A 15,815-nucleotide genomic window follows, 5' to 3' on the forward strand; every position below is an offset into this window, starting at 1 on the left:
GTATAGTACCTTTTAATTTTTAATTTTGCCACCATTACATTTGTTGTGGCATTTTAATTAAAATAATATAAAAAGTAAGCAAAAAAATATATAATACAATAGCAAATGCTTTATTATAAATGTGAAATCTTTATGATTAAAAAAAGTGGTGTTAACTTCTTTTTTATTGTTTCTTTTTTTTAGCTCAGAATATGATCACTCTTTTTCCACCACTGAAAAAGTCTGTTTTCACAAATTCCTTTGTTTATCGCTTCATAAACTGGCATAATTATGAGTGTTTCTTTTTATTTTTGTCATTCTATGTTTTTAACACTAGAGGATGCTATTCGTATATTTATTTATCTCATGGCAAGCTGACATTTTTGACCATTTTCAGAATGAAAGGCACTTCTACAGAAAATGATTTAACTGACATAGTCCATATTACCTTTGAAAGCCGGAGTGATTCTTCATTTTCCATAAATTGTATATAGTCAAGCAGAACTGTGTTTGTCCTGAATCCACATTGTGAGAAAAAGAAAAAAATAGCACAAGAGCCCACCAATTTTGTGAAATTACAGTATTTGATATGTATTTAATGTAACATATTTAAGGAAAAGAGAAAATACACAACACTGTACATGATATAAGAAAATATGACAAAATATTTTTGACAATGCCTTAAAAAGATATGTGCATATTGTATGAGGCCAATAGTGTTTGTTATACATGCACAACATTTTTTGGATATTTGAATTTGATTATTCTATAAATGTCAAGTACTGAAATTCTGCAATAACAAATTGACGAACATGGTGAGTCTGGCTATAAAACATGTTAAACAGTGAGTAAGAATTCCTTATAACACATTGCAGACCTTAAAATAAAAATATTAAAATATATATCACACAAAAAGTAGTGTGTTCATTCACAACTTTCCACATCTCCAGTACTAGTCCTTTCCTTCTAAACCCACACCTTTCCCTTCCCTTCTCTCTTCCCAGACTGCCGTCCACAGCATCCCCCTGCCAGGCCGCGGTGCTGGGTCGCGGGAAGGTTTTTGTAAACGGCCCGGCTGTACGGAATAAAACACAGACCCAGCTGAAGGTGACGAGCGAGCCGACAGTACGCAGCCAAGGCCAGAACCAAGAGTGGAGTCACTAGCAAGAAACCCACAACCAGCAGAGCCACGCAGCCACCGTCATTCAGCAGGTCCGAGCAGTACGGCGTCGACCCGTGCGGGCGCACCTGAAAACAGAGGCATTTGACAATTTTTGTTAATTTACATTTATTCATTTTTAGTATTTTGTAATAAACACTTTAAGTGGGCTATTAGAAAAGTGTAATTTATTTGTTAAATTATGTTTTTTTTATTTAAAACATACGACTGAGACGTCATATTGTGACCGTTGCAGTGTGCATAGAAATAATTTGTTGGTTGTGCTTTACCACAGTTACATTGATTTCTCATGTTGGATATATGGCTCTTTTGTTTTGCTTAATAAAGAAGTTATAGCTGCTATTAAAAAAATTTATTAAAAAAAAGTAGAAATAATTTGTCCGCTCTACTCCTGAGCGCAAGTCCACCAGTGTTGTGTAAGGTAGGCACCTTTTTTCAGTCTATGGTAGGCACTAGGTATGTTTTTTGTGTTTATTTCTATTTCCTGTCGCTGTGGAGGCTCTTCTATTGTACATGACAGTGTACACAGCTCAACAACCCTTTTATTTAAAGGCTTGATTTATGTCCCGTTGACCGTTCGGTTGCTTAACAATTGAATAAAGCCGTATCAATAATGTATAGAGTGGTGGAACCCCCCTAAAACACAGCACCCCCAACCTAAAACATCTTCCCTCGCCCCTGTTTAATTGGTGTGGGGTTGAGGATAAGAGGTGGAATGTGTGTGTGTGTGTGTGTGTGTGTAGGCATGGCTGAGGATGGTCTTCCTGGAGGAATGAGTCTCTGAGGTGTGGACAGACAAACAACAGATACACTGGGCAAGAATGTTTGCTGACAGCACAGATCGTTCGTTCCATCCATCTATAGGTTTACATGCATCCAAGGAAAAAACACTTACATTTTCTCAAAAACACTTAAATGTTCTCATAATATATATTGCACATCACCTTATTTCTCAAAGATTCTGAAAACGGTTCGTTTGAAGATTCACTCTCCAAATCCCTCCTTTCTGAGAGTCTACTCTGTTCTGATTGGTCAGATGGCCCAGTCTGTTGTGATTGGTCTACTCTGCTCTGATTGGTCAGATGGTCCAGTCTGTTGTGATTGGTCTACTCTGCTCTGACAGGTCAGAAGGTCACAGTCACTTTTACAGTCGCAAACAGCTGTACTACACACTGCATGAAAAGTAACATTCGAAAAAAGCATAATAGTGGCACTTTAAAGATTTTTTGTGCTTTTTTTTTAGCTGCTCTGTGTCTGATCATTACAAAAATATAATAGAATTTGCTTTTTTCACGATCATGTTGCATATTTATCCTTGGTTGATCCGTCAACTTGCCTGAAGCTGCAATAGTAATTAATATGTTTCAGACGGATACCAAATTTTAGTTTTCCAATGTGATTCTTTGGTTAAATAGCATTGCATAGGAGGATGGGTAATTGACGGATGAAACTGACCCCCACATTCTTTATCTATTCCCCTGTGAGATGGAGGGAAGCAGAGTTTAAGAAGAGTGACTGAGTAAACAGGGAGTAGGAGGGTGAAAAACTGATAAAGCGCATCTGTGTTTGGATCTGCTCTTTCTCACTCTGACAGGTTTCTTCACTCAAGGAGATGCTTGTAAAAATCACAGTTAAATACAGTCGTGCTTAAAGGTGAAGTAAGCCAGTGTTTCTCAACTGGTGGGTCGCGGAGTGAACAGACAAAGAAACAACATAAACAACAAAACGTAATTCTAAATGTTTTTTCGGATGCGAGACTTTTGATTTTCAAAGGCGCGCGTGAAAGTGTACAGAAATGCTGTCAGACGTGCCTGAGAAAAAACGCTGTCCTGATTGATTCATTATCTGCGGAGATGTTGTCAGGCTATATGTTTGTGTCATTTTTCTAACGATATTTTCGTAGCTTGTTGAGAAATAAAAAGTCTCTCACCTCAGAAAAACAACCTTTCCTGTCCTATCAACCAATATAGCCTACTCTTCAGATGTGGCGGCACGCGCTTTATATCACTTCAATATACCAAGTGCAAAGAAACTACGAGAATGCAACGGCGTAGTTACGTTGTCAATTAGTAATTCACGAGTTCACACTTACAAATAAGTCAGATGGAATAAATGCGTATTTGGCGTGCTGTCCGAGGTATTCCGAGATAACCCAGAGTACTCCCCCGTATTCCTGGCTGTGAACAAGCCGAGAGTGAGGAGTAGGGGTGGTGGAGGGATGCTGAAAACTGTCAAGGAATGTTAGGTGAGTTGACAGAGTGAATATATATGCTTCCTCTCATGCTGACATGACATGGTAATTGTTTGATGACAAGTTGATTGGATTGATGATTTGAACGTGCTCCTCCCGAACTTTGTTTATGAAACATCATGTGCTGAAATAAAAGTAAAGTAGCCTACCAAAAACTGCTACGTCGTGTGTTAGCTGGAAAAGATTTGCATGCAGGTATGATGTTCATTCTGTCAGGAGCAGTTTCCATATTTCTCTTTAACCATTCATGTTGGTATGGTGTATTCAACATGGTAACTGCTGTTTTCACAACCCCAAAATGCCAATTTATTTTCACTTTATGTAGGCTATTTTTGTATATTTTTTAAATAACTGGTGGCTAACCAACTTACCAACCTTATCCATTAGTGTTAGTTAGTCATATTCTAATACAAGGCTATGTGTATGTTAAGTAAAAGAGGGACAGTATTTGTGTGTGTCAACAATTTTTGTGAAAAAACAAGTGGGTCTCGGCTTGACCATGGGAAAATTGGGTCCCATGGCCAAACCAGTTGAGAACCACTGCAGTAAGAAATGCTGTTGAAAATGTTGTGAATATTTACTAGATGTTGTTCAGGTGGAGCAATGAAGGGAGGGGGTGTGTTTATTTGGTTGTCGATTTCATGTATGGTTTACTGCACCTTATGTCACATTGATTTGTATAGCTCTTTTCACAATACAACTGGTCTCAATTATCCTCTTGAATTATCCTATTGTGTGTCTTTGACAGACTCCTGAGGAGTCGACTGCTTATGTGAAGTGACAAACTATTCACACAGCATGGTGGTCTGCTGTTCCTTACAGATCTTTGAATTCATCTCTCGTTCATATGCGTCACATGGGGACTAATTGGTCTGAGTGGCCATTGATCTTTGATCTTAAGGTCTGGTAATTGGAGAGGCTGGAAGAATTCAGCCTTTATTTACACACACACTGACCCTTCCTGACCCATGGGTGCTATGTGACGATAGCTGTTTTCTTCTAGAGAGAGACAAAGAGCGTGTGAGATGTATCTAACAGAATCTTGTCTGTAGCGTTTGAGAGAGAAATAGACGATCTTCTCTTCTGTGGGTCAAAGTGCAAGATTGCCTATAGTCACTATACAACTTTGTGAGAGAACTTTTTTTCTCATTATTAAACTCCAGTAATCCACTCCTGTCCTGAAACACTTCTCATCTGACGTCATCTTCAAACTCCTGACCTGCCCCTGCTAATACTCCTGCACTCAAACTGCTGAGAAATGCCCGAGATTAAGAGATTACTTGGTGAATCAAAGAGAAACAGAGGCCAAACTCCCATAAATCCCTAGGAGAATATCTCTGAATCATGATTAGCTTTTATTCAGAGTCTTTTTCCCAGATTATAAAGGACATTCCTTTAGTGCTGCTACACTGTTTGTCTTTCAATATGCTTTAAGCATAAATGACTCTTGTTAAATGGCTCTAACTTCATCTCACTTTCATTAATGCAATGCCCTGATTTCTACTTTAAATCCACACACTTCACGTTTACAATTCATTTAAAATGCTGCTTGCAGAATTTTGACATGCAATATGTCTTTATAGGACTTATTTTATGTTTTTATTACTTGTATAAAAGCAAGCACTACATTGTTTGGCGCTGAACATTTAAGAGCTTATTTAGATGATCTTTTCATGAACTGTTGGCTGTTTCAAGATGTTGCATTTGATGGAGCATTTGCAGTGCAGGCACCATTATTATGAAATCATCTTCACGTTGATATTAGATCTGCAGAATCTGTGTCTGATTTGTATAGACCTGCTTTTATTACTTTGTGAAGTTTTTGTTATTGTGTTTTGTTTTGTAGAGCGTTTTTGGCCCAACGTAGCTATATAAATGGTATATAAATGAAGCTTTTTTTTTTTAAATTATTTAATTAAAAGATTTTTTTGTTTAAAATAGATATTGATGATTCTCTCGCAATTCTGAATAGACAACTAAACAAAACATTAAACATTAAATAATTCTAATTAAATATATATATTTTTAAATAGACTGATTCGCGTAAAGAATTTACTTGCTTCACTTCACTTGAACAAATCTCTTGAATGATTCAATATAGTCGCCACCTACTGGTGTAACAATGTAATTGATGTAATCTTTATTGGAAGCGTGAAGTTTCATATTCAAAAGGTGATTTATTCTATTTTGATTACTTCTGTAGACATCAGTGTTTATATCTGAACTATAAACTTTTATCCCATAATTTTTATCACGTGGGTGTTTGAATCGAGATCACGATCTTTGAACAATTAATCGTGCAGCTCTACTGGTTGTGTAGCTATACTACGTTTAATATGTTTCATATTTGTGAGTAAAGTTTATTTTGTGTGTGTGTGTAAATATTCTGTTTTATCATAATGTTTCTCTTACACAATTTTGTCTTATTTATTTAAATTAAATTAAAGCTGCATTCAGTAACTTCGGGATTTCTTCGCTGTATTCTCGCTTTTTGCTCGCAGGTTTCTCTCTAGAGCTCCCCCCACAGCTTTGGAATAGATATTTGACAACACTGTTGTAAAAACTCGTTGGCTATTCTCAGACACCAGAGGCTAGCAGATCAACGACATCAAAGCAGATGGGATATTCTTTAAAACGTCTTCTTCATTCGGGTTCGAACAGCGTGAGGGAGCGCAATAATGACGGCATTTTAGCAGATTTCTTTTGGCCGTAAAGCAATTGTTACATCGCGAGACCTGATATCACACGAGACTTCCTGACGCGGCGGCCGGCGGCCCGCCGCCCCAAAGTTGCAAGTGCGTATTTTCCGCTCACGGGCACCAGGGGGGTGCGAAACGACCACCATTCAACCCGAAATAAGTAATATAACCATTCCAATGACTCCGAAGCTGTTCAGTTAAGGTAAAAAAAGTTACTTAGTTCACCTTTAAATAATTGTAATAATTTATAATAATTATTTTAGACAGTATCCAAGTTGTTTTTTGCTCCTGTATTTATACGTAATATGTCCTCATCACGTGAAATGAGCAACTTTGAGCTGCGTGTTTACTGTCGTGTCCAAAATCAATTCACACATCCTTCAAAAACAGCCTTTTCATAAACTCTGTATATCGTATGTGACCCTGGACCACAAAACCAGTCACATGCGTACATTTTTTTAAAATTGAGATTTATACACCATCTGAAAGCTGCATAAATAAGCTTTCCAGTGATGCGTGGTTTGTAAGGATAGGACAATATTTGGCCAATATACAACTATTTGAAAAACTGGAATCTGAGGGTGCAAAAAAATCGCCTCTAAAGTTGTCCATTTATCTTCGTGATTGTGCTGCATTCCCTCACAAAAATAAATGTTTTATATAATTACGGTAAGAAAATTTACAAAATATCTTCATGGAACATGATTTTTACTTAATATCCTAATGATTTTTGGCATAAAAGAAAAATCGATAATTTTGACCCATACAATGCATTGACACACAGATATACCCGTGCGACTTAACTGGTTTTGTGATCCAGTGTCACACATTCTTTTGATATTGTGAGCAGTTTGATGCACTTCTCCCCTGCAACTCTTACCGTTGAATGACAGAGAAAGCCGAACACCACCATGACAATAGCAGGAGTGAGGATGAGCCCGAAGACACAGCCGGCCAGGCAGGCGTTGATGGCAGCGATCAGCAGGTTCTGCGCGGTCACCAGCACTGAGCAAGCCCAGCAGTCCAGAGACCCCCGCAGCTCCAGCGGACCCTCCGCAGCCGAGTACGGGGGAGGCACGACCACCCCAGATCCTCCGACTGGGGTCCCGGCGGGCACAGTCGAGGCCAGGGAGTTTGTGTGCTGGAAACTGGGGTGAGGATGATGGTGGTGATGGGTGTTGGTTGGGAGCTCTTCAGAGAGGTCGAGGGCCTGGTGATGAGCCCCCTTCTCCAGTGTGCCATTCATGCTCATCCTGATCTAAGGACGATAGAGATTGAAAGACTTTACAAAAGTAAAATAAAGCAATAAGCCCCGTGAAGCCGTGATTTACAGTGAGTTTAGAACAGCTAAGTGGCATTGTTAGGCATTTAAAGTTTTAACCCTGGCTTTCAGGACTACAACTGGAACGGCTCCCCCCTCAACCCACTACTACACTGTAAAAAGTGATCAGTTGACTTTACAAATTTTTGCACCTGTTGCCGTAAAATTAAGTAAATAAACTTCATACTTAATCAAAAAAATTAAGTAAAGTGAAGTACATATAACTTCTTTCTTTTTTTCAATTAAGCATTAAGTTTACTTACTTAATCATTTTAAGGCAACGGGTTTACTAAATTTTAGCAAGTAAGTGAACTGAACACTTTGTACAAATATATGCTCCCTCCCGCCAGCTCAGGTCACTGAATCAGCGACGTCTTATTCCCTCACAACGAAAAAGTCACTCTCCAAAACCTTCACTCTCTCTGTTCCTCTATGGTGGAACGTATTAGTTCAATCAAATTAACTTTTATGAGTATTTAGAACTTTCTTTTTCTTTTGAGTTCATAAAACTGACACATTTTAAGTGATCTGAATTATTTTCTAGTTTTGAGTTTTATTAACTTGTTTCTTTTAATTTACACAAACTTAAATTTAACTGCATCTGGGCTGAGACTTAAATTTTCCAGCATGCTTTGCCATGACACTCAAAAGTGAGAGTAAATGCTAAAATTAAGTGTTAAATAATATTTTTGGTTGCAAGATTAATGTTAAGTGGGAGATTTAGTAGTGTTTAATGTTTTGTTATGGTAGTTTAGAAGAGTTTCTGTTATATTGTTTTTTTTGTTTTTTTTTTGTAGGGTTATCATGGCATGAGCTTAGTTTGAGAGCACATATATTAAATGTTTCATGTTACTGTACTGTGTACTCATTCAGCAAGTGCTATGCTAATGCTATCAAGGAATTGTGTTACCAATTAGCAAATTAGCATTTATTGAATTAGCTGGTTAAAGCTATACGTTTCCTCTACTAAAAATATTTCAGTCAAGATTACATGATAATTTTAAGTTAAATGTATGAATTAGCTTACTCAAATATTCCAAGTTAAGAGCATTTAAAATGAGAACAAAATAAAAAACAAGTTCTGCGTACTTAAACTTTAAATTTCTTAACTTAAAAAAAATTTGTATGTAGTCTAACAGATTACCTCAAATTTTTTGAGTTTTGCCAACTTGGCAAATAATAAACCTGGCATTGTTTACTATACCGATTGTTGGCTCTTGATGAATGCTTTGTTGTTTTTTTGTAAGTCACTTTGGATAAAAGCGTCTGCTAAATGCATAAATGTAAAGTTAACCCTTAAATGCATTAATGTTTCGCCAATCATAATTATATATTAGTGACAGTATTCAACATCTGAAGTGAATCAAAACCGTTCTTGTCTTAGGACAACTTTGAGGAACTTTTTTGATCCACTTCAAATGTTGACTACTGTATATCTAACATGGAAAACTCTGCTGATATTTTATTAAAAGTTACAAAAGAATAAAATAATGCATTATTCGTTACCTTTTAGAACTTGAAAGGGTTCAATTTGAGCAGATGTTTTTATCATCATCAGAGCTCATTTAGCGTCTGGCTCATATTGGCTCTGTGATTGTGACATGTTTGCTAACAACAGCGGCTTCAGGAAACGCTAGGTGATTTCACTCTGAGCAATTGTTTGAAAATCTAAAAAAGCTTGTTACTTTGGTGGATGCGTTAATAGGTGACTTTGACATCTGTTTTGCACTGTTTCCTAAAGTTCAGAGCAAGGTTAAATCACTTATCGCCAGGAAACTAGGGTTGTATGATCCTTTAATTAGGTCTTTAATCAGAGACTGATTGTTATCTGAAAGCCAATTGGCCCTTTGTGGCGGAAACTAATTGGTATTTCAGTGTGTTTGGAACAACACAGGCGATATGATGAAGTGATTAAGAGTGAGAAGCCTTGACATCGCAGTAACACACCTCTGGAGATTTGATCTCTTTTATCATGTATATAGGTATGAATGATGTCACCCAAAATAAAAAAAATTATAATAATAATATTAATTTTCATAATTAAGCACCCTCCCCCCAATCACTGTTTCACTTTTAAGTTTTGAATAATTTTTTTATTCTAAATTTGTCAAATAGTAATGAGATCCATCCTTTCAGGACACAATGATTGTTAGAAAAATAAAAATCAGCATTAATTTGCGGGTGGTCCAACAAATGCTGCTATGATGTAAAAATGATTGTTTTAGTTGGTAATGAGAATGAGATTTTGTCAAGAGTACAAAAATAGAAAATGTCACAATGCTAAAATCCTTATGATCCTCAAGAGGCTTAATTTTCTTTATGCAAATTTAAAAAAAAATCTTCTAAATTTTATGCAAGTAAAAATGTATAAGCATTACATTAAGTCATTTAGAATCAAAAAAAGTCACTTTTATGTCATAATTTCTTCCCAAAATGGTCTTGCTTCTCATGACACTCTAACAATCAATACCATAAAGATACAATATAGTACAATCACCATAATAATAGTACTACTAATAGTAAAGATGCAGAACTGGCTGCAGTGCATCATCGAAACAACATACCTTTCACTTTTCCAGAACTCTGAGGCCTAGAACCCCAACTCTGATTTAATCATTTTATAGGCTGTTATATATATATATATAAAACCTGTAGAGAGTTGGAAAGAGGTTAGACTGACACACCCCACCCCCCACCCCCCACACCCCCGGTTAGACTGACTGACCATCCAGATAGGACTCCAGAACAATAGACCGAGGTCAAACTACATAAATACTTTAAACGCCAGACAGCTGTGGCCTCAATGCCATACGCTAATCATCTAAATACGGATACAGGATGGTCTCCGACTCTCACACATACACACACACACACACACACACACACACACTCTCATCCTTAAACACTAGATCCTGAATATGCCATCAGTGATGCATGATGAGGGTGACATGCACACGTTTGTGCGCTTGCTGACCGTTGTGTTGTCTTCCTGTCTTTGTATTCTGTTTGTTAGCGCCTAATGTATGGCATGTGACTCAGCATGTAACAAACACTCGATCACCCCTCACAGGAAACCCGAACACAAGCGCACACTATGCCAAACCTGGAGAACACACACTGCTCCACCCGCTAACACTGTTTCCACTTTTCTGGGAATCACACAATTGAGAATTAATCCGGAGTAAATATTACTCAGAATCAACCTTATTTATGCATGTGTAAAACAGAAACGAGCTACCAATATATAGCAACTTAAAAATCTTTATAGGTGGAATTGTTTTTACTTTGCTATTTGTGTTAGGTTTGATGTGATCTAATACTGATTCATAAACATTTTTATCAATGCCTGCTTCTACTTGATGGGGTATTTTAATTGATTAATCCATATACAGTATAACTTCACTGGTAAACACATAGTTCATTCAAGAAACTAACACCATGGAAACGCCAACCAGATATACTTCAATATATATTCGTAACTTAGCCGGCGAGATTATGAAAAAATCTGTCTACCCCTCCTCCTCCCCAGCACCACCTGTAGACGTCTGCTATGGGGGTTTTAATATATTCTTGCAGCAGCATGTCCTTTATGTATGTTATTTTAACTAAGCTGCTGAACAAATTCTTGTCTTTGCTCAGCATTGGCGTAGCAGATCTCGTCCGCCAAAATCAAGCATATCGTTAGCCTCATAGCATAATTGCCTAAGTCATTTTTTGGCCAAATTGTGATATCTGCCTAACTTTACTGTCCTACCACTGCTGCAAAACTTGTCTTGTTTTCCAAAAACATTGAAATATGACTTAGGCAATTATGCTATGAGGCTAACGATATGTACTTTACATGCCCCATGCCAATAAATGCTGGTTAAATAATTCGCTTCGAGAGTCATCACGATTAAAACAGTCTTTAAATGAAATAGCAGCTATGCACTTGCAACACTCCACACTAGTAGTGCACATGCATAGTTGTCGCTGATCTAACGGTTATGTGAATTAATGTTAAATAAGCAATCAAACAGATCCTTGAATTCCAAGCATTCCCCTGCTGTGGCCTCTGATAGGTCAGTCTCACATGCACCTTATCAAGCCCTCTGCACCCCCCCACTCACCCGATGCTGAGAGTCCAGTAGTCCTCCTCTTCTTGTTGCCTTTGTCTAACTCAACATGCACTCTTTGTTATTTGTTCTTTTTTGGAATTCCTTGTTCAAAAAGTTCTAGAATCTCTAAAATTCTAAAACCGTTTGCTGTTCTAGACTGATCCTTGCTCTCATTTCTTGTGTTCTCTGAGCTGTTTTTGGCTGTGTATGAGTCCACTCGCTCTCTGTTAGTGAGGCGGACTGAGATATGGATGTATCCCGCCTGGCAGTTATAGCAGTGCCTTTCTCTGTGCCTCCCTCATGCCCCCTCCCCCTTTTCCTTACCCTTCTCTTCTCACTCCCTTTCTTTACTTTTTGTATGGGGGAAGGAATGTTTATTTAAAGAGCCGAAGTGAAGACTTAAATTACTGCTGATGGATAGAGAGTGACATGAAACCACCTCTTCCACACCTCCTTTCTCCTCTGCTCGAAACATAAACTGCTCTGACCACATGGTGCCAAGTGTTGTTTTTCCTATAATCTTGTGGTGGTTTGGTTGATGTTGCCCAAGTGATCTGTGCATAAACTCATGTTATCCATCTTCCTCCACCCATAATGCACTTGTTATGCAACAATCAGTCTTTTAAGAGACATTTCAGGGATATAAAAATAAAAATGTGTTGGCTGGCTCAACAAACAAACATAATGTAACGGTTTGCATATTTTTTTTATTTTTTTTGAGTTATGACAACTTCTAATAAAATTACGTTCAACTAACAAACTACACTGACTTAGAGGAACTTAATTCGTAGCATGAATGGACACACATTTTTAAGTTGATTACTCGGGAAAAATTAAAGGTACGTTTACGTATTTCCTTTGTGTTTTTCGCATACAGACAACATTGTCGAAACGATCTGCTAATTTCAAGTCGGATCTGCGAAAACGTATAAAACCGCTGTATTATTCATGCCAGGCCAGTAGTTGGCGATGTCACTTTGTAAAGAAACACTACACGTCTATAGACTGAACACGTAATACACATGCGCACAACGTCACCATTTTCACAGATGATAACACAAATAAAATGTACACTTTGAAGCCCGTTTTCAAAAGTTTGCATTTTCAGGCCCCAAAACATCATTGTCATGTAAATGAACGGCCAAAACGCATAAAGTTTTATGCTAGTCGTGTAAACGGCCCCCAGGTCACCTCAACTTTACTTCAGCTGTAGCCCTGGAACCAATTCATCGTATCTATTTGAATTAAAATACGCAGCTAGTGTAGCACATGCTTAATGTGACTTGTTCAGCATGTACATTTTATGAACAAGAGATTACTTGTCACTGGCATTAGCTCAGTCATTTTTGCTCTTGAGCACAGTGGTAACCACAAAAACCTCAACATCACAGAAACTCTTTTAAATGTCAAACATAACGGCATTAAACACTAACAGGTCTTTTCTTTCACTAAAAAACAAATAAAATAACACTTACTTTTAACATTTAATATCCTGATCCAGTCCTATGCAAAGCATGCTGGGAACTAGAATTCCACTGCCCAATTACAAGACAATTTCATTAAGTTACTACAACTTATTTTTTAACCCAAACATTTTTTTTTGGAGATTTTGCTTTTAAATTACCTACAATATTAAGTTAATGTAATGATCAACATTATTACGTCAACAGAACACAAAATAAAGTTCACAATAATGTTCACAATAATGGCCCATATACATAAAACACTGGCTTGTTCATCATAACGTTAACACACGAAGTTTTAAGTTATTCGAAATTAAAAGAATTTTGCACTTCCAGTCTTAAATCTTTTCTGCCTCAATTCTCACTCCTCTTTGGCCAAAAGTGATGTTCGGAGGGGATATTTGACTTTATTACCTTACAAGTTTGATTAAAATATGAAAAAAATATTTTATATTTTTAAATACTTTTAAATTTCACATAAGGTTTTATTTATCTGACAAAATTATTTGGCAAAAAAAGTCAAATTACAGCTACAGGAAAATGTTACTTAGAAAAAATGCATAGAAAAACAAAAACCTCAAAGGAAAAAGCTCAACATAATCAGTTATTAATATTTTGTTGGTTCTCTCTTGTTTTTGCATGTTTATGATTTCTTTGTATGACAGCCTGGCCAGAACTAAGTCCGCACAATTTGGCATGTTTCATTGCGTTATCATAAATAAAACAATTGACTCCAAGCACAACTATGCAATATGCTATAAAATCCTTTTTAATAATAAAAATAATTTTTTTATAATATTTGAATTTGCCAATTTTCATAGGCCGGATATCAATATCATATAACAATATGTATATTTAAAGAATATTTTGACATTAAAATGTACAATTATTTTATTCATGCTAAGAGTAAATCAAGGTTGCGATCATGATGTAGAATTAGACTGATAGTCTGATATAATGTGGCCAGATACACTGAAAAAAATGGTTCAGAATTGAAAGAGTGCATTAAAAAAAAACATTTTGTTTTTGCTGATCAGCTTATCATAAAAAAGTAAAAGTGTGAAAAGGAAATAATGTAGGCAACATTTAAGAGCAAGACCAGCTTTGCAGTTAACTGCCCTCATCCAGACCAAGGATATCTTCAAAGGTTAACATGGTTTAAAGTTGAAAAGTCCACATGGGAAAAGAACAGAAAGGATCACAAACAACTGATGGCAAGGAAAGATCTGAAAGAAGGATGGAGTGGAGCAGCTCTCCTTCATGATGAAAAGAGTATCTGCAAATACAGAGGGAGTGGTTGCACATTGGAGGAATAGTGTAAATGCTGGCTTGCGTAACTGATAAGAGCCCATCACACACGCATCAGATCAGTTAATGTCCGTCAGATGTAATACAGCCCATGTTTACTCTGTCTCTGCACCCCTGGGCAAGGGGGCCGTCAAGAAAAGATAAAACCCGCGCAGATATGCAATGCTTAGAAGCACTGAACAGGACTGAACCAGGAGAAGAGTGATGCTAAAAGTGTGATTGAGATTGCCTGTTGCTGTAATCAGTCAGAAGATTGCCTAAAAGCTGTTGTGCAAACATATAACTTTGTCCAGGTTTGCTGCAAATAGTTGCATCCACTGCATTTTTATTTATTTTTTTAGGCTAAAAATGTTTTTGAGTGATGGTTTGTGGCATGCGAAATTTTGAGTTCACCACAGCGCCTTGACTTTACTTTGCATTAATTTAACAAGCTTTGCATTTGCATTTTGGCTTTCTGAATGGTGAAATCTGAGCCATGTGTTAAAGGAGGGGTGGAAAGAGCTTCCTGTTCTTACAGGAAGTAGGAAATCCGCAGGCCTGCGCAACGTTAACCTCTGCATGAGCCTGATGTCCTTTTCCAAATCCAGTTTGTGTTGATGCGGCAAAGTTTGGATACGTGTCTGCTTACATATCTGGAGTGTTATGATGAAAATGCATTTCTGCAATAACTGACCATGAATTGAAATGTTTTACAAAATGATTTGTTGACAGTTGAGATGAACTCCTGGTGGTTTGATGCTTGAGTTTGCATTGCTGTGGCTTGATGTATCTGACCATCATTTCAACTCTTCCAGCCCACGTGGGTGTGTTATAGGAGTCTCTTCCATTACACAGATACACTGAAAGCTACTGCGTGAAGTGAGGAATCTTGTGCCAAACATGCATCAAAGTTTTGCGATAGGGCATGTTACTGAAAGCTGATCACAAAAGTAAACAAGCTCTGGTTCCTCTGAACTTACGGCAGTAAAGAACAGGAAGGAACTTTGATAGGGACGCGAACCTGACACAAAAACATGGGATGAATAAACAAGGATAAATATTCGCCTACAGATAACAGCGTGCCTGGTATGGGCTGATGAAATCGAGGTATGAAGACGAGCAATTATATTAATCTTGTGTAGGAAAAAAAAAATGCAAAGATTAAATAAAAAAGTAATGCAATTTTTTTTTTTTTAAACAACCCTACGAATAATATAAGAAAAAAAGTACATTATGTAACTTTAAAATAATGAGTCTACATCAATCCTTCTTCCAAAACTTTTTTTTTCTTACCCTGATTTACTATTGTAAACCTATTATAAGTGTTTATATTTTTGAGCCCTCGGGATGGTTTTCGCGGGAAATTGCACACATACTTCACTCGACCATGCCTGTCTCATAATATCTGTAAATAGAGAAGTTGCTCCGGCGTGTCTGGTGTGGGAGCAGCAGAGGCTATAGTTGTCAACACGAGTGGGAAAGGTCGACATGGAGCAGCTAAATCTCCATCACCCGTAAAACAAACAAAAAAACAATGC

At 37.1% G+C, this 15,815-nt stretch overlaps 1 protein-coding gene across 1 annotated transcript; it reads right to left on the minus strand.

The window, feature by feature from the left end:
* Nucleotides 1-544: 544 nt before the first annotated feature.
* tmem88b (transmembrane protein 88 b) lies at nt 545-11,991 on the minus strand. Its single transcript, XM_084404691.1, has 3 exons — nt 11,540-11,991; nt 6,990-7,367; nt 545-1,227 (listed from the first exon to the last, which is right to left on the minus strand). The coding sequence occupies exons 2-3, from the start codon at nt 7,359-7,361 to the stop codon at nt 946-948; spliced, it is 654 nt and encodes a 217-aa protein (XP_084260817.1). The 5' UTR covers nt 7,362-7,367; nt 11,540-11,991; the 3' UTR covers nt 545-945.
* Nucleotides 11,992-15,815: the final 3,824 nt, after the last annotated feature.

The sequence above is a fragment of the Rutilus rutilus genome (genome assembly GCF_951802725.1).
Source record: "Rutilus rutilus genome assembly, chromosome: 3".
NCBI classification, from domain to species: Eukaryota; Metazoa; Chordata; class Actinopteri; order Cypriniformes; family Leuciscidae; genus Rutilus; species Rutilus rutilus.